This window comes from Amblyomma americanum, chromosome 1 (assembly GCF_052857255.1).
Source record: "Amblyomma americanum isolate KBUSLIRL-KWMA chromosome 1, ASM5285725v1, whole genome shotgun sequence".
In the NCBI taxonomy this organism is placed as follows: Eukaryota; Metazoa; Arthropoda; class Arachnida; order Ixodida; family Ixodidae; genus Amblyomma; species Amblyomma americanum.
This window is the reverse complement of record NC_135497.1, coordinates 116,505,236-116,527,596: the sequence shown is the minus strand read 5'-3', so window position 1 is coordinate 116,527,596 and position 22,361 is coordinate 116,505,236. Positions and strand designations below refer to the sequence as shown.

General features: G+C 42.1%; 1 protein-coding gene across 3 annotated transcripts; it reads left to right on the top strand.

Annotated features, from left to right (window-relative positions):
• Positions 1-150: 150 nt before the first annotated feature.
• Positions 151-21,444, top strand: LOC144113514 (malonate--CoA ligase ACSF3, mitochondrial-like). Of its 3 annotated transcripts, none has more exons than XM_077646617.1 (8): positions 151-349; positions 1,146-1,286; positions 1,565-2,123; positions 5,019-5,273; positions 7,288-7,454; positions 7,530-7,675; positions 16,301-16,534; positions 21,016-21,444. In XM_077646617.1, the coding sequence occupies exons 3-8, from the start codon at positions 1,578-1,580 to the stop codon at positions 21,390-21,392; spliced, it is 1,725 nt and encodes a 574-aa protein (XP_077502743.1). In that variant the 5' UTR covers positions 151-349; positions 1,146-1,286; positions 1,565-1,577; the 3' UTR covers positions 21,393-21,444. The 3 variants fall into 3 exon arrangements, with proteins under 3 accessions (XP_077502743.1, XP_077502742.1, XP_077502744.1); XM_077646616.1 differs by having other exon boundaries at positions 171-515; XM_077646618.1 differs by lacking the exons at positions 151-349; positions 1,146-1,286 and adding an exon at positions 380-515.
• Positions 21,445-22,361: the final 917 nt, after the last annotated feature.

Genomic DNA, 22,361 nt, shown 5'->3' with positions numbered 1-22,361 from the left:
TGCAGAGTGCAGAGTAACAACAAGCAAGACCAGTTAAAAGTGTAAAAAAGCTAATATAAAAGTTAATTATATTATAATTAATTAGAAGAATGCAAAACGCAAGAATCATTCATTTCATAAATGTTAACAATCGGACAAGAACTTGGCCGCAGTATCCTCGTAGTTAGGCTACAGTGGCTGGAATTTAGGCTGAGTAGATAGCCCTTTATTGTTATCACCGTAGACAATTATTACACACCTAACAAGCTTTCGTACCGCTAAACCGTTTGATGAAGTTTGCTATCCCTCGCCCGAGGCCTCTCGCTAGCAGACGACGTTCATGACTGTGACCACGGACCACGGGACCAAGGTAGTCATTGACGGATGTCTTGACGGGATCACAGAGAGAAAGCTGAGATTATGCTCTTACGCTGTTGAGATTACACGATAGTTTAGTGGCTTCCTCCTTTTCGCAAGGAGGTCACTGCACCTTGCGCGGAGGTAATTACACCCCTGCTGCGGCAGTTTTTGTGCTGGTAAGCTACTTTCTAGTTTTCTTATCGTTCTTGTTCGTTCATTCTTGGGTCATAACTGCAGTGCGAAACACCCACAGACAGGGACAGCAGCAATTGTTCTTGCAAGTGGGTGTTTCTTCCTTATGTGTTTGTGGTTTTCGCGCTGCAGTTATGTCCCAAGAAAGTAACCAACTTTCCCAAAAGCTCGTTTTACTGAAGTCCGTCATACCATTAGCCATCCCCACCTGTGCTTAGGTCAACTACCATTCCTTTTTTTTTTTTTTTGAAACTTAAATCTTCCCGATTGGAACAAGAACTTCCAGCAAGTTGAGAACTGTACAGCTAGGCAGCTAAATTTAGAAGCCCCTCAAGCACTGCAGGAAGCTACAAAAAAGTTGTGTGTTAGGCTCATACAACTTGTTGCATTCGTGGCGATCGATCCATGGCTACGGAACCAAACTCAGTTTGCTACAGTACGTGACGAAAATCACGGAGAAAATAAACGTAACAGCTGGAAGAACGTAGCTATAGAGGTCACATATGTTAAATAAGTCGTCGTGTTTCCAAACACAAGGAGTAACGTACTGTAAAAAAAGCCGGCGTGCAGTTGTCTTTTCACTTTTTCCTATGCGAGTATCGTGTGTCGTGCAGATCGGGGGCATTTTCTGCAGCGTGTGGGCACATGCCACATGTCAGCTAGCGATAAACGGCAACAGGTGTTTGCTGCTGTCCTCTTCGGCGGGTGCGATAGTGCCGAGTCTTGCGGCTTCGTTACTGCACAGTGCACTTGAGGTGAGTCACAGAAGCCACTGTATGTCGCTCTAATCTGGTCAAAAATAAAGCGGAAAGGTTAGGATTGTAGTCTGTATACTTAACCGAACAAGAATTAATGCGTGTTAAACATATGCTTTCGATGGGTGAGGCAAATGTGCACTGCCTTGTGTTTTTTTGCAAACGGAATGTTAAGACTACAGCTCAAAAAAACAATATCGCTAAGTGATGCTGATTATGCAGTTTACTATGCAGCTGGCAATGCTGACTGATCCTTTCATATAATTTCTCTTTTTCAGGATTTGAAGCAAAATGACACTTATAGTTTTTGCAAGGTTGCAAGGAACCCTTCTGAAGAACTTAAGCCTGAAACTGAAACTTGGGTGTGCTTCTTCCATAAAATGTGCTTCATCGGCAGTTGGCAACTTCCCACCCCAATTCTCCCCAGTATTTGGAGGCATTGAGGAACATTTGAACAAGCTGGCTGTGGTTGATGCACTTGGCTCACACACCTATGGTCAGCTGCTTGGCTTTAGCCAGCAGATTCGGGAACAAATATCCAAGGCAACGAAGTCCCATGATCAAATGCGAATTTCATATTTGTGCCCTAGTGACATTCGTTATGTTGCTACGCAGTGGGCATGCTGGTTGGGTGGCAATGTGGCTGTACCTCTGTATCATCAGCATCCAGATTCAATGCTGGAATACTATATTAAAGATTCACAGTCATCTGTTTTGCTCACTACTCAAGAATATAAGGAACGAATTGTAAAGCTTGCAGAACGTCTCTCCCTGCCTGCAATTGTAATTGATGGACCAGACAATGACAGTGCAAAAGAAGTTGAAAACAAAGATTGGGTAAGTACTGTAGTGAACGTCTACTTCAAGGCTATACAAGTAGCTTAATTAGCAGGTGCCTTTGAGTTGTTCACGTTTACTAAGCCTATTGACATGCATTGCTAGTCTGTCATGATTGGCAGTGAAGGCTGTGGGACATTCATGGAGTGTGCCGAATACTTGAGGAATTACGAGTGCTTCTGGTGCACTTGCCAACTTGAAACATTGCTAAAAATACCAAGTCTATGCTTGTGAGTGCACTCATGCAGGAGGGAATTATTTATGGAATTTGTTTAAATTTGCACTGATGTTCAGTAAAAATAAGGTGTAATGAATGCAAGTTCATTGATGCAGAAAATGGTTCATGTTACCCTGCAAAGTATTCATAACATATGTTTCTATTTCAAAGAAGAAAAAGGAACCATACCTCTGTGATTGAACCAGGCCTGCGTTGAATAAAAATGAGCACTTGACACATGTAAACCACTGTGTATTGCAGATGCACAAGCAGCATATTTGCAATGCCTAGTGCTTTACATGTGCAAGAAGGTGGTGCTATAAGAAAGTGATAAAGTAGTGTATTTCATCAACTGGTAATTTTTAACACCTTAGTGTGATAGCAGAGCACAGTGCTACTGCGAGAGTTGGAGAGCATGCTGGAACTTAATTCGAGGAATAGCCTTGCGAGGAATAGCCTTGCAGAGGAGAGCTGAAGTACAGTTTCATTTGGGAGGTGCATCTGCATGATTTAGTGTATGGATTTAGCTTCAGTACAATGTTAAAACAGAAATGCAGTGTCAAGACCAAGTCTGTAAACCTGCCTCTTCCAAGACTGCAGCACAAAAGACATGATGAAATCAAAGAAGGGAACAGCGCAAGTGCTGTGTTGCCTTTGATTTGCTCAAAGAGGATTTCCTTCCTAGCCTATAACATTTGGTGCATATATATATATATATATATATATATATATATATATATATATATATATATATATATATATATATATATATATATATATATTGTGTGCGTGCGTGCACGTATGGTGGGACACGACTTTTTTTTTTTAGTGAGGGGAGGGACAAGACTTCGTTTTTTTTTAAATTTTTTTATGTATTCTTTATATATTTTCATTCAATTTCAATATTTTCTAAAAATTTTGTACTGCTCAAAAGTGTTTGATGCACATAAAACATATTGGTATGGCCAGTCTAAACATGCATACACTAGAATGGATTGACTACATTAAGAAAGTTTGCGTACAGTCTGTTTAAATTCTGCTAATCGTGCACATGAACAGGGGTTAATCATTCAAAGACTGCGGTTGGAACATGATTGGTTTAGGTTGTGCCAACTATAGCTTTAAGACTGACTATATGAAGCCAACTACCGCAGCTACACTATATACACTAATGGTCTAGAATTTAAGAGTTTGTCAGAAATCTGGTCTGAGCATAAACAGTTGAAGGCTAGGGGTGCACTGCCCGCTCTGTAAAAATTTTTTAGGGGTCGACCGTCCCTCTTGCCCCCCTGTTCCGGAGTCCCTGTGCATGTACTGCTTAGCTTTCTGAAGACTTGCATGGGAGCAAGCGTGTGCATGTGGATCCAAGTGTGTCACGTGTTTTAGAACTTCATTTCTTTAGTGAAATGTGTCGTAGCTGGTCAAGCAGATTTGTGGTTTGATAACGTGGATAGAGTTATAACATGGATGCAAAGCTACCTTTTTCATTATTGGCGCACCTTCCTACTGCATCTTTTCTTTGCGAAAAATAGCTCAGGCTCAACTCTTCGATTTTATTTGTCAGTACTGTTTTGAAGTTAAACTTTTAAGCTTGTGAAAAATGAAGGTCCTGCTAATTTGATGTGGGTGAGCTCTTTGATGTAAACTAATAGTGGCTGTGTTGGAAGACATTTCTGATTATTCAACATGCAAAACTCTTAGCATCATTATTTGATACAGTTGCCTTTCACTGTACAGTCAGGTCAGAATGAACTGCAAACAGCATCTGCAAACAAAACAGATATTTTACCAGTGTACTTTCAGCTGCAGTTTACAACTAGCGCGATTCATGTTTGTAGGTAAAGGGTCTACCGAAGTATTTCTTTTATTCATTTATTCAATACTGCCAGCCGCCTTTTGGAGGCCAAGGCGGGAGTGGTACAGGGATACGTCGTTGTACATTGCAATGCAACAAAGCAAAGAAGCGAGCACAGAAGGAGCATAAAAAACTATACTGCATTTCTTAGAAAAAAAAAAAGGCGTAAAATGATGGACACGCACTATGCTTGCAAAAAATGTATGACAGCAGATGAGAAAAGCTCATGATTTGTCCAGCAGACCATATCACGCGGAAGACCGTTCCATTCGGATATTGTCTTTAAAAAGAAAGAAAACTGGTAAGCTTTCCTTTGACACTGTGGCACCACAATTGTCAAGTTGTGTTTGCTGCGTGTTTGACTTGATGTGTTATATTGCATGTTAATATGCATAAACCACTTGTAAAGGAAAATCTCATTGTAAAGTACAAAAGTATGGCATATGCGTGTTCACGTTTCATTCCGGCCTGACTGTATATGCTAAGATACATTGTAGACTGTGTGTGAGGACAAAAAGGCATACATTAAAGTAACCAGATGTACATAACCTTTGATCTTTCACCTGGCTTTCAGCACTGCACACAGAGTTTTCTGGGGGGCTTTGAGTGTAGTGCCGAATAAGATTAACTGGTACGCAGTCAGGGAGCTGCAGAACAAAGACATAGGGGATCAAGACATTGGGACTTATGTGTGCACAGGAAAGTAAGCACAAGCCAGAGTCATATCATAATGTTGCATTCATATGCCTCGGTGCTGGCATGCATCAGATATGTAATCTGCTTGCACTGTATCATACTACCTTTTCATTGTGGCCTGCTCCAGGAAAGCTTCAAAGAAGAAGATGCTCTGATGATGTATACCAGTGGAACAACAGGACCCCCAAAAGGAGTTGTCCTTTCATTTCACAATGTGCATTTCCAAGTGGCACAAATTAGGAGAGCATGGCAGTGGACAGCTGCTGATGTGATGCTGCATGCACTGCCACTTCACCACACTCATGGAATTATAAGTGGTCTGCTTACTCCATTATACTCTCGTGCTGCCTGCCTGATGCTACCCAAGTTCAGTCCTTCAGAGGTATGTCTTCCAGTTTATTACATAGCAAGAAACCATTTTCTCCTGAGATCAACTTCATTTGATTCATTAGATAGCAGCATGAGAAATGACAAGAGTGCACTTGCTTTCCATAGCTTAGCATGGGTATTTTTGTTGGCATTGTGGAAGTTTTGCATGTGGATAACCCTTGCAAAAATTCTAATACAAATACTACATTTCTGTAATTGCTGTATAGGTCCCCTATCAGTCTGATATGAGTTCATATCAATCTAGGAGGTAGCAACAGGTACATGAGCGGTCGTAAGTAAATGGAGCATAATATTCTGTTCTAAGTGCGATCATGCCTTCCCTATCAGAAATGAAGGAACATTGTTTGTCCATACAAAAGCACACTAGCAACCACTACTTGCAGGCGCATACCATAGCTGACAATTTCATTTAGGCAATGCCTGAAAAATGTTAGAAGCCATTAGCATGCTTCATTTACTTTTGTTTGTGCCTGTACAATTTGAATAAAGCTTGGTTGATACCAGCAATTATTACAATCCTCACTTAACAGAATGTCACTGACAAACCTGCTCAGTTTCACACAGCAAATAAGTATCTAGTCATGATATTTATTTAGATAGCCTTGCTGATCAACACTTCACCACCAGTGCATATAGCTGCAGTGCTGTCAGGAGTTCTAGAAAAGCCCAGTGAAGGTTGCTTATTCATGTATGGTAAGTCTAAAGGGTGTGTGCTCTGCATGCTCATATGGTGCCGCAGTGTACAGCATATGATGCAGGACGTCGGTACGCAGTGATAGCCCTGCAAATGCTACCTCCCAGCAACAGATCTAGAAGCCTATCATATTTTTTGTTTGATGCATTTCTTATTAGATTAATTGCCTTTTGTCGACAGGCAAATAGGCTGCCAATTCTGCTGTTAGAATTTTCTCTAGGAGCAGATTGAGAGGGGTCGTGGCTTTCAGCAAAAATTTATGTCTTGATGTTTTCTTATGAAATTTTATGAGCATTTAGAAATAACTTTATGACTTCTATCACAAAATTTCACTTTTATTTCCAGAAAGTTGTTTTCTAATATATATTTTTCCTCTGAATCTTGTAGAAGGCTGCAGCGTTAAAAAAAATGTGGCAGAAGGCTGGTTCAAAATTCATTGTGTTCCTACTAGCCTGTACTGGTCAAGACATTCTTATCATTTTTTTTTCGGGAAGCGCATATTCTGGTTTAGAATTTTTGAGATGCTGTGTTTGTTGACATATTTAGAGTGAAAAGGAAATCTCATACAATAAATTTAAAACTCATAAATTCGAAAAACAAAGAATGCCTTGACCTGCACTGTACTCCTAAGAGTGCAACAAAACAAATGGGCTAAAAATAGATAAAAGAGTCGTTAATAAATCTGCTTCTCAAGGTGATTATCTGGGTACAGTATCGTAACGAAGAAAAACGCCCTTTGTTCAAGTGGTTCCTCACAACGCACAGCTGCCGCGGTTCATGAAATATTTTTTTCAAGTACTTCCCTGTTGATTTCAGCAATGAAACTTTGGGACAGCATAAAAAACGAGGCATACAAGCGGATACAACATTTTTCAGAAAATCTATTTTTTGCACATTTTTTGGAATTTAAAAGCCACGTTTCCCCTTAGTGGATCATGGTACGTGCAGTTTATTTTTAAGGAATTAATAGGTTTCCAGAAATGAACTGTGTAAGCCCTGATCATGGCTGCTTTGCTGTCTAGAGCCCATTGCAGCTCTGCAGGAGCCTGTGTGCTTTCCTTTTGCTATATGAAATTTGGTCTCTCTTGTCTGTTGTCCTAAGTGCGCTTTATAATTTTTGAAAATGAAATCAATTAACTGACACCTTGAGAGAAAGACTTGTGACCTTGTTATTTTCATCAGGGTAGATTATTTTTTTTTCGTAATGCATGGTGCAGTTTTTTCGTACATTTTTATAATTCCAATGAACCTACATTGTGCTACTACTGGGCTTGATTACTTTTTTTTTTTTTGGTGAACCTTCATGTAATAGGTTTGGAAACACCTGTTGCACCTGGATAAAAGCAAGCCAGCAGTGTCAGTTTTTATGGCTGTCCCTACCATGTATGTGAAACTGATTGAACACTATGAACAGCATCTGAAACACAGCAAAGAGACAGCACCGGAGGTGGTCCAAGAAACATTTGCAAAAAACATCAGGTGGGCATTTGACACTGGCAGATTAAGCCAGTGACAACATTGAAATAAATTTTTCCTCTTTTAAACTTGCTGCAGGTTCGTCATAAGTGGCTCAGCATCTCTGCCACAACCCATATTTGAAAAGTTCCAGGATATTACTGGCATGACCATATTGGAAAGATATGGAATGACTGAAGTTGGCGTACCACTGTCAAATCCCCTGCATGGAAAAAGGCATCCTGGTAATAGGTTTTTGCTCAGAATTATCTGTTGATGTGTGTTGAAGTTGGCATGTATTGATAGATTGGTGCATTCTAGTCACACAGACATTGCTTTCATTGAAAATAGAGATTTATTAGCTAGAAAAGGAAAAAAGTGAAACGCAGGTGTCGCCACCACTGGCCATTCTCGCAAGCGAACTGTGGTCAGTTTGATTCAAGTGGCAGGAAAAAACGGCTTCATTTTTCAATCCAATTCAGGGTGCCTACCAACTGGGAAAACTGGGAAAACCGTGAAAACCGGGAATTCTCAGGGAATTTGGATAATCTGGAGAAACTCAGGGAAAACTCAGGGGATTTGTGCTTATAGCAGGGAAAATTAGCTGCAGTTCTACATAAAAGGAACTGAAGTCGCGATAATGCTGCCTCGTGTAAACAATGCGGACTGGCGTTGCACGGATTGGCGTTACGCGTCCTCTCCTCAGTGACCGTTGGCATCCAACGTTGTGCTGTCAAGTGGAGCATCCCAGCAAGGGCAAAAAGCTTTGCGGCGCCAGCGGCGCTTCCAATTTCAAAGCGCACTACGTCGAAAGCGGACACTTTCCCGCACTTCCCCGGCGCTGTGGCCAACAGCAGAGTGCGCAGTTCCTACGGTTCGCGCGTGCGCTGTTCGACGGCCAGCGGCCTCCCCTTGTTTTCCTGTGTTTCCGAGTGGACAGTTCCACCAAGGCAGCAGAAAACGTGAGAACTTGCGATGGTCCCAAATGAACTCTTCCTCCCTGCGCATCTCGTAGATGGAAGCGTCCATTTCTGCCGCAGGGGGTGCACGCACGCGATGCAGGCGGCGCAGCTTTGGGAGAAAGGGAAATAGTTTCATGCCTTTTCGCGATCTGCTGACACTAGCAAAGCAACGAATTCTGTCAGTACTTAGCTGCGCTGTTTTGAACCAACTTAGTTTTAATGACTGCTGTGGTGCCGCAGGCAAGCTGTTTGCGATGTGTCAAGCATGACTTTCTTCAAGTGCACTTTCATCCAGGACTAGACAAATGTGAAACATTGCGAGTTTGCAGCCTGGATTAGGCGCGTCGAAAGTAACCCGAACGCAGCGTACTGTCCGTTATGCAGAAAGCAGTTTTCGCTCAACAACAGGGGAAGAAGAGCGGTGACAAGTCACGCTGAAAGTAAGAAGCACCGACTGGCCATTACTGGAGCCGGGACACCCTCTGTAACCTCATTTTTGACACCGCCGACCACCGCCGTGACCAGTGCCTGGCCAGTGCCATCAGTTTCTGCGCATCCTTCAAGTGCTTCAACTACTGCAACGGACGTACAACCCGGTCGTACAGCAAATTATATCTTTCAGCGTGACTTAGAGGTCATAAATGCTGAAGTGATGTGGTGCCGCAACGCTGTTATGACGCACACGCAGCGGTGGCCAAATGGTTGAGCATCCGCCTTGCATGCGGGAGGTGCGGGGTTCGATCCCCAGTGCCGCCAGGTACCCACCGGTGATACAATGGGACAAGCTTTCCCCTGGTCTGGTGCTCGGCTTCTTTAGGATGAAATGCTTGGGATATGGGCCGTTGACCTCACCTTGAGAAATGGAAAATACCTTGTGTCATGGCGCTCTTTGGCCGTAGATGCCCTTGCGCCATAAAAATCCATAATCATCATTATCACATCACTCCGTGCTGCCACAGCATTGGCTTCTCTGTTCCCTTTGATGTTCCCATCATCAGCTACAGCCAAGAAAATGCAGCTTGGCAAAGACAAGGTAGGAGGAGGAGGAGGTGGAGGAGGAGGAGGAGGAAAGGCAGGGAGGAAAATTGCATGCCCCATCTGCCTCGATTGAGGAAGTGGCAGGAGTCAACGCGGGCGCAGTGCAATACCCATGTCTCGTCCTGGAAGCTCCTCCATATACTATTGTCTATGGCCTCACACCTTTCTTCAAGGAGAACCTCATGTCGGAAGTAAGCCAAGCCTCCCACCTTGTTGTGGGGTGTGACGAATCGTTAAACAAAGTTGCCCAAAAAGAGCGAATGGACGTGTTGGTTCGCTTTTGGTCAGATGCAGGGTAGAGCGTGAAAACGCGCTACTTGACATCATGCTTTCCGGGGCGCACGTGGGCGAAAGAATTGGCATCCGCTTTTAAAACTTCCATAGATGGACCCTCCCGATCAAAAATTCTTCAGATCTCAATGGATGGGCCAAATGAAATATAAAATTTCTCCGTGAGATCAAACAAGAACTTTGTGAATCCAGCGACGGCCGTCGTATTCTCGAAGTTGGTAGCTGTGGCCTTCATGTTGTGAACAGTGCTTTCAAAACCGGACATGCGGCAGCAGGTTGGCAACTCATGGAATTTCTTCATGCTTTTTACAACCTATTCAAATATGCACCTGCCCGACGTGCTGAATAAGCACGCATAACCGGGAGCAACATTTACCCTATGAAGTTTTGCGCTGTGCGGTGGCTTGAAAATGTTCGTGTAATTTCAAGAGCTGCCGTGATTCTGCCATACCTAAAAGTGTACGTCGAGTCGTGTCAAAACGAGAACAATTGACCGACCAGTTCCATTTACTGCATGGTCGAAACAACCATTCGCGATCCTCTGCTGTCTGCAAAGCTAACCTTTATGCTTGTCATCGCGGAGGAACTGCAGCCATTCCTGGCTTATTTCCAGACCGATTCGCCTACGCTTCCATTTCTTGGCGCAGCATTGGAGAACCTTCTACGATCACTAATGAGTAGAATAGTAAAGAAAGAAGTAATAATGGCGGCGGACAGTCCGTTGAAGTTGATCAAGGCGAACATGGACCTTACTGCGAATGTAGTTGTGACGCCCAAAGTTGACTTTAGGTTTGCTATGAAGAATGCGGTCTGAAAGGCTCCGAAACTTTTAGATTCGGCTATCCTAGGGTTCAGAAGGGACTGCGCCACTTTCGTGAAGAACTGCTCCAAAAAGATCGCGGAGAGGTCGCCGTTGAGGTTCAAGCTGACGAGGGGATCGTCATCTCTGGATCCCGCGTGGGTGCCGATTCTCGATCTCGGGGAACGGCATCTAAATGATGCACTTGAAGTTCTAACGGAGCACCAGTGGATGACAGGAACAGAAGCTGACTGGGCGATGTGGTCCTACAAGCATGTATGCTCCCTAGCCTCGACGCAAGCGGCATTGAAAAATTTCAGTAGGAGCATGCATCGGCTGGATGCCCTTTGGGCAGGCATCTGTGGTTCAAACAAAGAACTGTTCACATTTGTGAAGGTGATTTTGTCTCTTTCGCACGGAAATGCGTCTGTCGAGCCGGGATTTTCTATTAACAAGGAATGCCTTGTTGAAAATCAGAAGGAGCAATCTTTGGTCGCCCAGCGAATCGTGTATGATGCCGTAATGTTGGCAGGAAGAGTTACCAACGTTTAGCTAACCAAGAGGATGCTTCAAATGCTCCGTGGGGCGAACGCACAGTGAAAAGAGGAGCTGGAGAGGACAAGAGCAGAAAGGGCCGATGCACTGAGGAAGGAACGGGAAAGAAAGCATGCCGCCACTTCTGTTAAAGAGCTTGAGCTGAAAAAGCAGAAAGTGTTGGCTGACGCCGAGATGCAAGTGTCCCTCATCCAAATGAAAATAAACTCTCTAAAGCAGTTAAACAAAACTGAACCATTGTGCACGAACTTGAGGTTGACTTTCCAGTGTTACTTTGAGGCTTGTCGCTCTTTCACTTCTACAAACTAAGGTTTCCATAATCTGCAGTTCGTCTGAATAGACTTGCTAAGAGAGAATCGCACTTGTGACGCTAAAGTTCAGGTCCCACACCGTTGCGGCTACTATAAGTAGATAAAAATATCTCGCGTTTGAAAATATTGATTTCCGCATGCATCTTCCTTTTAGTTTGTATTTGAAAATGTTCAATTCGATTCACAGTTTCTTTTAGCATTTTTTCAAAGATATTCGATTTATTATGCATTTTGCTAATCTCTCTCCTTTCTTTAAAATGAAATAAACACTAGTCCTTACTATTCAAATAGGATTAAATCATTTTTTTATTTTTTAACGTGCTTACTGGAGAGTGATACCATCAGGCGGCTTTGTGTCAGCTTGTTTTTGCATAAACCAAAGTACTGTGTCACTCAGGGAATTTTACAGATGCACTCAGGGAAAACCTGGAAAACTCGGGGAATTTGGAAACGTCAACTTGGTAGACACCCTGGAATTTTCTCGGCAATAAATGCCTGTTTTGCTGCCAGACAAACGTCAATATATAGCCAAAAGGAACCATACAATCAATTTTTACTAAGAGAAAAAATTGAATGGAGTTACCCTCGGCATCCTTTTGGTAGGTTTCAGTAGCAGATCTCACCTGCATATTTGAAGTTCAGTATATTGAACTTTAATATTTCAAATTGAGTCATATCATATGCTTACTAAAGGTGAAGTGCAGTAATCAGCAGTCATGATATACTAAGGTAATGAGACTGCTCTAAAAGTCGAACTCTCTGAACTTTGTGCCTTCGTTATGTGAAGAATTTTGATGCTTTGGTGAATTTCATGACACCCTGTGACATCATGATAGGCTTGATAGATTACAGGGGCACTTGTTAGAGTACATGTTGTTATTCTGGTAAACGTATTGATCCAACCTTTTGACCTGGCCATGCCGTCAGTGCAAAGCTTGCATGGGGAAGCTTGGGGAGACTAAAATTGCTGCATATTTTGGCCCTAATGAGTCATCCACTAAAGAAAAGAACTTATAGTATTATCTCTGCATATATCCCTTCATGTGCATGTACTCTTGTTCCAGCTTAGCACTACACAATAATTGCAGGAGCCAAGCTCATCTCCTCAGAGCTTCTCCATGGCTTAATTTAATGTACCCAAAGCACCAGTGACTAATTTGCTTCTCCTTTGTTATAGAGTTGTTAATTTACAAACTAAACTGTGACACTAACATAGCTACTGGTTACTGTCTTGCCTAACCCCAAAATTTGACGATTTTATCGAAATTTATGTTGTATCATTTGGTAAAATTTCTTTGAACTTCAATATTGTGAGGCTTGAAACTATTTTTTGCACACACACCTACAAAAGACAAAAAATTTTTGCACCCTTTTATAGCTTGTGAAAGAATGCTGATACTATAAAGCTTTATAAAAAAAATCCCACTTGTTGCAGTGAGGTCCTGTTTCTTAATGTCTGCTATGCAGTGAAAACTGCTGTTATGCAAAACTCCAGAAATAGTAAGGTGGAAAGTTAGGCGAGTTGAATTTGATTCGTGGTGAAAGGTAGCGTGAAAAGAGCAAGGACCTTTCTTGTTCTTCCTTTGGTCCTTGGAGCCGCCATGGTGGCTCAGTGGTTATGGTGCTCGGCTGCTGACCCGAAAGACGCGGGTTCGATCCCGGCCGCGGCGGTCGCATTTCGATGGAGGTGAAATTCTAGAGGCCCGTGTACTGTGTGATGTCAGTGCACGTTAAAGAACCCCAAGTGGTCGAAATTTCCGGAGCCCTTCACTACAGTGTCCCTCATAGCCTGAGTCGCTTTGGCACGTTAAACCCCCATAAACCAAAACCATCCTTTGGTCCTTGTTCTTTTCCCACTACCTTTCATCACGAATAAAAACTCCAGAGATCTGACATCTTGTTTTTATTGTGTTGTAGGAAGTCTCCTAGCATAGCTCATTCTTTGAAGCAGTGGATACTTTGAGGAACTGTGAATCACTGAGACTTGTTCTGGCACCTACCACTATAGTTCAAGTGAAAGTGGTGCTTCAAAATGTCTGGACAGCAACTGGAATGCCTTGTGTGTTTCATTGAATATGGCATTGTCAACATGGTGCTCTCGGTGTTTGTCTACTTAAGTTTCACATTCTGCCTAGTGTTGCTACCTTAACCTTTCAACTGCTATGAGAAATTACCAAAATTGTATTAATCTTGCCAGAAATTTTGTTATTTACCACTTTGTAGAAAATGTTTTTCTATACAGAGCAACAGTATATATTGAAATTTGTGGGCTTTTTTTACTGGTTAAAATTTCAAAAATAAACAATGGCTTTTATGCTTTCGCTTAAAACAGCTCACTGACAGCTATACCGAGTTGTAAAACAGAGGTTCATACCCATTCTTATGAATCTCCGTGCATGTACAGCCATAAGAATGGGCTACAGTGCCCATAGGCCAGATAACCTTATCCTCTTCTAGGTAGCCATCTAAAATTTTGTTTCACGTCTTACCACCTATTGGCGTGGACATTGAGAATGCAGCTTTTTGAAAAACTTCACAGCCGAAGAAAAATTTGTCCTGGTTTGGGGCTCAAACCTGAGATTACCACCTATCCAAGGCTGTTGTTCCACCAACTTAGCTAACCAGGATGGCTAGCACCTGGCAGGACGAGGCCGAATTCATCAACTCAAAGCGAGGACAATGTTGGCTTAATGCATTTAGGGAATTCCCTAAGTTGGAGAAGATTTTAGTCAAGGGAGTAATTACTTAAGTTATTAGCATCCAGGTAGCATTACTCCCTGAATTTAAATTTAATCTACCTGGGACGGTTCCCATAAATAAATCAAAGGAATTTTTAACTATTGTGAGGAAAGTGTATGAGGGATTGTGTGCGTAATGCCAGCACTAAAAAATTACAAACGGGACATAGTAAGGAATACACACACAAAACAAACACTGCATTTCAGCTGATCTCAGTTGAAGTCCAGCATTTCTCCTGTACATTTGTTCTTTGTGTTCTGCGTGTAATTTTTAACGTTCTGACAGTATGTATACAGACTACAATGAAAAAATTGAAAATTGGTTTTTGGAGAAAGGAAATGGCGCAGTATCTGTCTGACACCTCGGCTGACACCTGAACCGCGCTGTAAGGGAAGGGATAAAGGAGGAACTGAGAGAAGGAAGGAAGAAAGGGGTGCCGTAGTGGTGTGCACTGACATCGCACAGCACAGGGGCGCCTTTGCATTTCGCCTCCATCGAAACGCTGCCGCGCAGTCGGGTTCAAACCCGAGAACTCCACCCTATAAACACTGTAAGTCCCTTAGACATCCTGACAGTAGCCATTGGGCAGATCAGTAGCCGAGTGCCCTAACCACTGAGCCACCACGGTGGGTTCCTACAATGACCAATATCCCATTTTTCTCCCTTGACGAGTGCATCAGAGCCTTCTTAAAAGTGCCATAAATCATGACAGAGCCAGTTCAGGCACAAGTCAAAAACAACTACCAATAGTGTATTATGTTGCTGGCAGATGGAATGGAATGAGTTACAGTAGGATACAACTTCAAAAAAAAAACAAAAAACAGCAGTTGTAACACTGGGCCATGGTCTATGGTGTCCTGTATTACTTCTACTTTGCTGGCCAACCATAACAGTAAACAAAGTCAGCTTTTTAATGTTTGACTATAGTAAACAAGCCAGGCATCAAAATTCTAGAGCTTATAATTTTCTTCTTCTGATTAACTTCTTGTTTTGACAACAAAAAAAGTTTTATCAACGGACCACATTTTTTTTTTGTGGCGGAATTCTGTGGCGGTCCTGAATGTGGGTGGAGTTTCCCTCAGACTTAAGAACTATAGGACTATGATTTGTATCGCATTGTAGTTCGTAAATATTATTTTCTGGTGTAGTTGCTCTGCAGTGTGATCAGAAATAGCCACTAGTAAGGAATTTAATGAATTCTGCCATTAGTAAATGATTCACATAAGACATATATCTGTGGTCTCAAGAATTCTTGAGGAAAGCTGCCCATTTTGTCATGCACGTCATGTAAATAGGAGAAGAATTTGAAATTAGATTTGTGGTTGTTACGTGAAAAAATTCTAGCATTTTCATTCATGTTACTTTGTGACAACTGAGAGCATTTTTATTTTGTGTAATGAGGTTGTATTATTTAATAACTTTTTAGCCACAGCTGATAGATGAGTTTAAAGTTGTAGTGCTCTACCCGAGCTTTTAATTTAAGGCTTAGCAATTTCTGAAGATATTCTTTCCGTACAGAACTTAACAGTGACACACTGCAAGTATCTAACATTTCAGGTTGCATTGTAAGCTATATTGTCCCTGTGTGTCGCAGCAACTAGTTGTGCGCAATCAGTTGCTGCTTTATGCCGTGGTAACATTCCATGTGCTTTACTCTAAAGCATTAAAACTGTCAATTTATATTTTCTGTGCCTAATTTCTTGTTCCTCCCTAAATTGACTTTAACATTGCATTCTTATGGTGCAAAAATATTGAACCTTTACAGGTCAGCTAATTTATTTGAGCAGTATTTGTGATTCTTTCAAACAAGTGAAGGTGTTTTCAAACAAGTGAATGTGTAAGAATATGTACACTGTATTGAATTTTTACATCCCAACGCTACTCCTGGCCTTCAAGGGATGTAGTACTTGTTGAGGGCATTGGCTGAACTTTGTCTGCCATGGGCTCCTAAATGTGTGTGGAAGTCTCAGCATGCAAGGATTATTGCACTTTGCCTCCTTCCAAAAATGGCTGCCACAGGAGTGGCAGTCTTCTTGTTTGTGGTAATGGCAGCATAGGTCCCCCCATGGAGTGACTCAGATGGATTCACATGACTGTTAGTGTTGGTTTTGCTGGCATTTTGCATGTGCATGTTGTATTAAAATATGCACATTCCGTGTCTTTCCTCATTTATAGGATGTGTGGGCTACCCTACAGCAGGTGTTGAAGTGTGCATTGCTGAGCCTGATAACTCGCAATTAGGATATAAGCCTCTGGTAGTGGGCACAGAAGAAGAGACCAAGTTTCTTGAAGGACCAGACAACTCTAGTGGTGAACTGCTCATCAGGGGCTCTAATGTGTTCAAGTACTATTGGCAGAGACCAGAGGTAACAAAGGACTCTTTTACTCAGGATGGCTGGTTTAAGACAGGTGAGTTTTTTGTTGCACTTATTGCAATCACAGTAAGCACAGTGCTTCTAAAAGTGCGGCAACTTTCTTTGGATGCTTATTAGCCATGCATTTTTGCATCAGAGGCGACTCAAGGCAACTCTGCAAGACGTTTATGATGCTCTTGGGCAGTTGTTGACATGACAGCCTTAAAGGGACTCTGAAATGATTTTGATGGCCATATTTTAGTGCTGCAGATCTCTAGAGGTGGTCTTTGTGAGAATTCGAATCAAATTTAAAAGCTCTACGTGGAGCCTATAATTTACAAATAATTTTTAAAAATTGCTGCTCTCACTGGTCTTCACCAGACGTGCACTTTTGTGGTAATGCAAATTCCAGACACAGCCACAGCAGTACTGATGTTATTTGGAGTGTTTTGTAATTTTGAGTAGGTCTGTAGAAGCTTGGAAGAATGCTAACGTCATCTTAATCTATAAGGCAGGAGATGTCAAGGACTTGAAAAATTAGACTTATCAGCATACTGTCCGTTACTTGTAAGCTATTTGCTATGCCTTGCTAAGTCACTCAGGAGATGAACTGCAAAGCATGAGAAATGAGTTAGACAGGCAGAGCAGTACTGTGGGTCTAAAAGTTAATATGCAAAAAACCAAACTAATTTTCTACAGTCTCGGAAGGGGCCAGCAGTTTACATTTGGTGGGGAGGTGCTCGAAGTGGTAAGGGAATACATCTTAGGGCAGCTAGTGACCACAGATCTGGATCACGAGAGTGAAATAACCAGAAGAGTAAAAATGAGGTGGAGTGCATTTGGCAGGTTTTTCATATCACGAAGGGCAGTTTACCAATATCACTCAAGAGAAAAGTATATAACGGCTGTATCTTACTGACACCCACCTATGGGACAGAAATGTGGAGGCTATTGAAAATGGTTCAACTTAAGGACAGCGCAGGGAGTTATGGAAAGAAAAATGATAGGCGTAACGTTAAGAGACAGGAAGAGGGCAGAGTGGGTGAGGGAACAAGCGCGGGTTAATGACATTCTAGTCAAAATAAAGAGGAAGAAATGGGCTTGGGCAGGGCATGTAATATGAAGGTTACCTTGCCTTCGTATTACATTCCCTGCCCAAGTCCAAGAGTGAATTCCAAGAGCAAGCGGGGGCGGCCGAAAATTAGGTGGGCGGATGAAATGAAGAAGTTTGTGGGGATAAGGTGGCTGAGGCTGGCACAGGACAGGGTTAATTGGAGAGATATGGGAGCAGCCTTTGTCCTGCAGTGGGCATAGTTAGGCTGATGATGATGTGTGGCGTAGGCATGTGTGGTAAGTGTGTGGGGTATGGGGTGTGGATGTGCCTCACGCATGGCTGTTTGTCTATGTGCAACGTTGCATCACGCACGGTAGCTCATTCGTCCATGTAAGGTGGGTATGTGACTGACAGGCAGCATGACGCATTCTCACATCATTGCATTCTGACGAACCATTGTGGCACATTTGCTTTCTCTCCCTCTTCCCTTTCCTCCTTGCACTCCTTTGTGTTACGCCAGTGCTGCGGAACCGGGAAATGTGCCATTAATAGCTTTTGCTGTACACTAGGACTGCACTTCTGGTTTACAATACTGTCTGCTTGTACCACATGTGTTGCTCTGCTGGTGCTGCCATTGAATCCAGAACTTCCTTACATTAATAAATGAAGCAGGCGAGCTGGGAAGCGAGCGCTCCAACCAGAAGTACACTGAGTTGGGTGATGTATTTGTTGGCAGCTCATAGTCCCAGCCTGTAACCTTACTTTTAATTTTTTTTTATGGTTTGCTCATGTGTGAGTTTAGAGCAAAATGGGAGAGGGTTAATTTTAGTTTCCTACGTCTTCAGTGCTAGATAAGCTAGATTTTAAAATTTTTGTGGGAGGATGATGGGTGATTCAATGTATGTCAGTTTTTCAGCTTTTCTTACCCTGGTGCAAACCTTGGTTCAGAGCCCCTTTAGAGTAGCCTAATGATGACTGGTAGAGAGCATAGTCTCCTTTCTAATGCAAACCACTGCTTCTGCACTTCTCCATGAAACCGATAATGAGCAATAGCCGATCCAATACAACACTATGGACAGTGAATTTGCCATGTTCACCTGGCTACCTCAGCTCTCTTGGTTGTCTTTGCCTGTGGTTACAGGTGCCACTGTTATCTGAAATTAACAGCACCAACGCCCCAGCTAAGACAACAAAAGAAAAAAAAACAGTCAAGGTGTTCGTTTCACCACACCTCAAGGGGGCATAATTTCATAGCAACCTTGTATGTGTGCCACTGTTCTTGCTGTAGCACATGCCACTCCCTGTCAGCCTTTGCAGCACGCTAGGTTTACTCAGCTGCGTGCTATTGTTTCCACTTTGCCTCTCATTCTTGTATTTTCTATGGCATTCCAAGCCAGACGCTGCCCTTTCCCAAGCTTCATGTCACCACTGTCCGACCCTCTTGTGTGCCATTCTAACTGCTTCCGTCACCTTCTCTACTTTTTGCTACTGTTGCTGTGGTTTGCTGTTGGCTGCTCACTTCTGTCTTATTTTATTACTAGCTTTATGGTGCTGGCAGCACTTTTCAACTGCTGGTTTGGGCTTTTTTTGTAGAATCGGTGGTGAACATTTCGTGTGTCCTAAACACAGTACTGAAAGCACTGATACTGTGCCTTCACAAAGCATTACTCCAAGTCACTTCCTGATGCGATTCTCTCTTAACGCAGCTGGGCTCTGACAACTCAGGTCCCCTTGTAATTTGGGCAAGGCAAATTCTTCCTCTCTGTCTTCTCTCTGGTATTAATTTGTTGTTGCATTCTTATCACAAATGTGAGTGAAAAAGCAAGCTGATGCAGACATGTAAAAGTACATCTATAACTGTATTTGCTAGGCATGTAATATGGTTGAGTTCATTTCATTGAAGTGGAAACAGCCTGTCTAGAATGGCATAAGAATATTGATTCAAGCTTGAGAGATTTAATAGCTGTAATATCTATCATTTGAGGGTCATAAAAAAGAAAAGAGTAAAAGTGTATTGTTGCTGCAGCGCGAAGCCAGAATTTTTCTTTTTGTTGCATTCTTTTAGTTTCCTGGTGGTGTCTCCTGGTGCTTAAGAGTTTTTGCTTTTGCATGTGGTGTGCCATATTCTGGCTTTTCAGCTTCTTGTTTAGAGGCATGGTTTGCTGCAGAGTTTAAGCTTGTCTTTGCCTTATTTCTCAGCATTGAGCACAAGCTACATAATATAAGGAAGTTTCTTGAAATTGACTTTTTGCTTGCTACAGAGTCTCCTCCAAAATGCTTATGCCCATTTCCAACTCTGCAAATGGTAAAATTATCATAAATATGGGATTATTTCAAATGCTTCTTCCTAACAGGAAGAACTCCTCAGAACCCAGGGGGTGCATGGAACCTTGGGTGAGAGCTAGGTTGTTGGCGCTCACACTGCAGCACTTCAGCACTGCAGTGAATTAAAACAATGAAGCAGCGTTTATATTGCAGTTTTTTCATGCCTCACATGACCTATACCACACTTGGACGTCACAGACATTGTTCGGCTGTTTAAACCGAAACCGAGACAGCATGAGAAAAAAATTCGGTTATAAATTATTTAGGGGTCGTAGAAGAGTACCACGTGGTAAGCCATGTATAATAATACCTTACGCACCATTACAAAGAAAAAAAAGCACACCCAAAAGTTAGGTGTCTATACTCCTTTAAGGGGATGCCTGACCATGCTGGGATAACAGGCAGTGAGCTGGTGTGTCAGCTCATAATTTAACGCTGAATAAAAATGTCTCTCTCAAAGCAAGCACTTTTGCCACGATATTTCTATTTTGCAGTTTGTTTAGAGTGCTCTATTCTGTCTGTTTCACCTCTCAATTTTTTCACTTCTATTCACACAATAAGGCAGTGATAATGGCCCAATTGGAGCCAGTCGGCCTGCCCGTGCACTTTCCTTTTTATTCTTTGTTCACACATACAGAAAACTCTCTAGCAACAAAGCTATCATTGTGAAAATCTCACCATTTATGGTTTGTTTTGATGTTCTACAATTTCTTAAAATTTCATTTATCTCCCATGGTTTAGAGTTATTTAACTTCAGATAATTAACTTGATGTTAATTAAAAGATACACCTGCCTGTTCCAAAGTTTGCTGGAGTTCACTTCTACCACAAGCAGCCCTTCCTGTACCTGGTTCACATTATGTGGGACAACCAATATAGCTTTGCAAAATAATTTTGTGGAAGGCTGTTATTCACGAGTAAAAAAAAAAAAGGTCCTAATTGTTCATTACATTGATTTTCAAACCAGTCAGAGAAACTGAATTGGAGCACCTATAATTTTGTCAACTGATGTAAAAAAAAACACTGCAGCAAGTTTTTTTTGCAAGAGCTCTAAGACCAATATCCTGCCCTGAAAAAATTTACAGTGCCTCTTGGTGGCGGGTGCTGCACACAGGAGCATGACTGGCATTAAAAGGCTGCCTTGTATGCACATTCCAGGTGACAGTGCCACATGCATCGATGGTGTCTACAAGATCCTTGGCCGTACGTCAGCCGACATCATTAAGACGGGTGGCTACAAGGTCAGTGCACTTGATGTAGAGCGCCACTTGCTGGCCCACCCATCTATCAAGGAATGCACAGTGGTCGGTGCCCCTGATGACACTTGGGGTGAGCGAGTTGCTGCTGTGGTTGTATTGCATGATCCATCCACCACACTGGAACTTGAAGCCCTTCGAAACTGGTGTAAAGAACGCATGCCATCATATAATGTGCCCAGTATCCTACATTGTGTGCCTGCTCTGGAACGCAATTTTCTTGGTAAAGTTAACAAGAAGGAACTTGTAAAGAAAATGTGGCCTGCCCCAAAGCCCTAGTATGTCTACTGATGTTACCTGAGAAACTGAAATAAAATACACAAACCTGAAATTGTATACTTTTGTTCTTCTGCAATACTTTTGGTCAACACCTCTGACTCAAACCGATCTTGTCTAGACTAGTGAAAAATTGAGTGCATAGGAGAAACACCTTATGCTGCCATTGAAACCAGCAGACTGGAAATTTCAGAGCTGAGATTACTAGGTATTAGTTTGTTTAATTCTTTCAAGTGTGGTTTATCATTTCAATTCAAAGAAAATATTTTCCGGACTAAATAGCATATCCAGGCCTCAAGAAAGTCAATTCGTTGTTTTCCGGTAGAAAACACCAACAGTTATAATTTTTTACGCGTACTTACAAAATTTCATACAAAATCTCAAAATAGTTTGGTGCTAAGATTAAAACACGAGGATTCATGAATCAACAGGCTAATAATCATGGAATCATTTTATGTTTCAAAGATGCACATGACTCAAGAAATCCAGTGGAAAAAAAAGTTAGCACTGGTGGCAAAATCTGTCCTCGAGAAAATGACGCAAGATATGCTACCAAGCTCAATGTTTTATGAAATATGTTTTTGCTTGTTGGCATGCTTGTTGTCATAGAAAAGCACCCTATTTGCAAGGTGAAGAATACTACATTTGCCTGAAACGAAGAAATTAATGCTAGCTAGAGCACTCGGGAGAAAAAGCCGCGAGTTCAAAACGTATACAATTGTGCACAAAGCACCTGAAAGGGATGAACTGAAGTGATTTTGGCCATGTGTTCAATCACTAGAGCTGCTAATACATTATTTACAAACAGTATCAAAAAGGCAACAATTTGTGTTAAGCATTTCAACTGCTCCTCATATTCAGCAGTAACCTGAAGTTCCTTGGATGCCAAAACAAGTTCCTCTTTCTCTCTACTTCTACAAACGTGTAATCGCACCCAAAAGGGTCACACTGCTTGTTTTCAACAACTGGAAT

Excerpts from the sequence above, each read along its gene's own strand:
- LOC144113514 (XM_077646617.1), top strand. The coding sequence starts at position 1,578 with ATGACACTTATAGTTTTTGCAAGGTTGCAAGGAACCCTTCTGAAGAAC. Across the intron at positions 7,455-7,529 it reads ACATTTGCAAAAAACATCAG|GTTCGTCATAAGTGGCTCAG; the intron begins GTGGGCATTTGA and ends AACTTGCTGCAG. Across the intron at positions 7,676-16,300 it reads GCATGGAAAAAGGCATCCTG|GATGTGTGGGCTACCCTACA; the intron begins GTAATAGGTTTT and ends CCTCATTTATAG.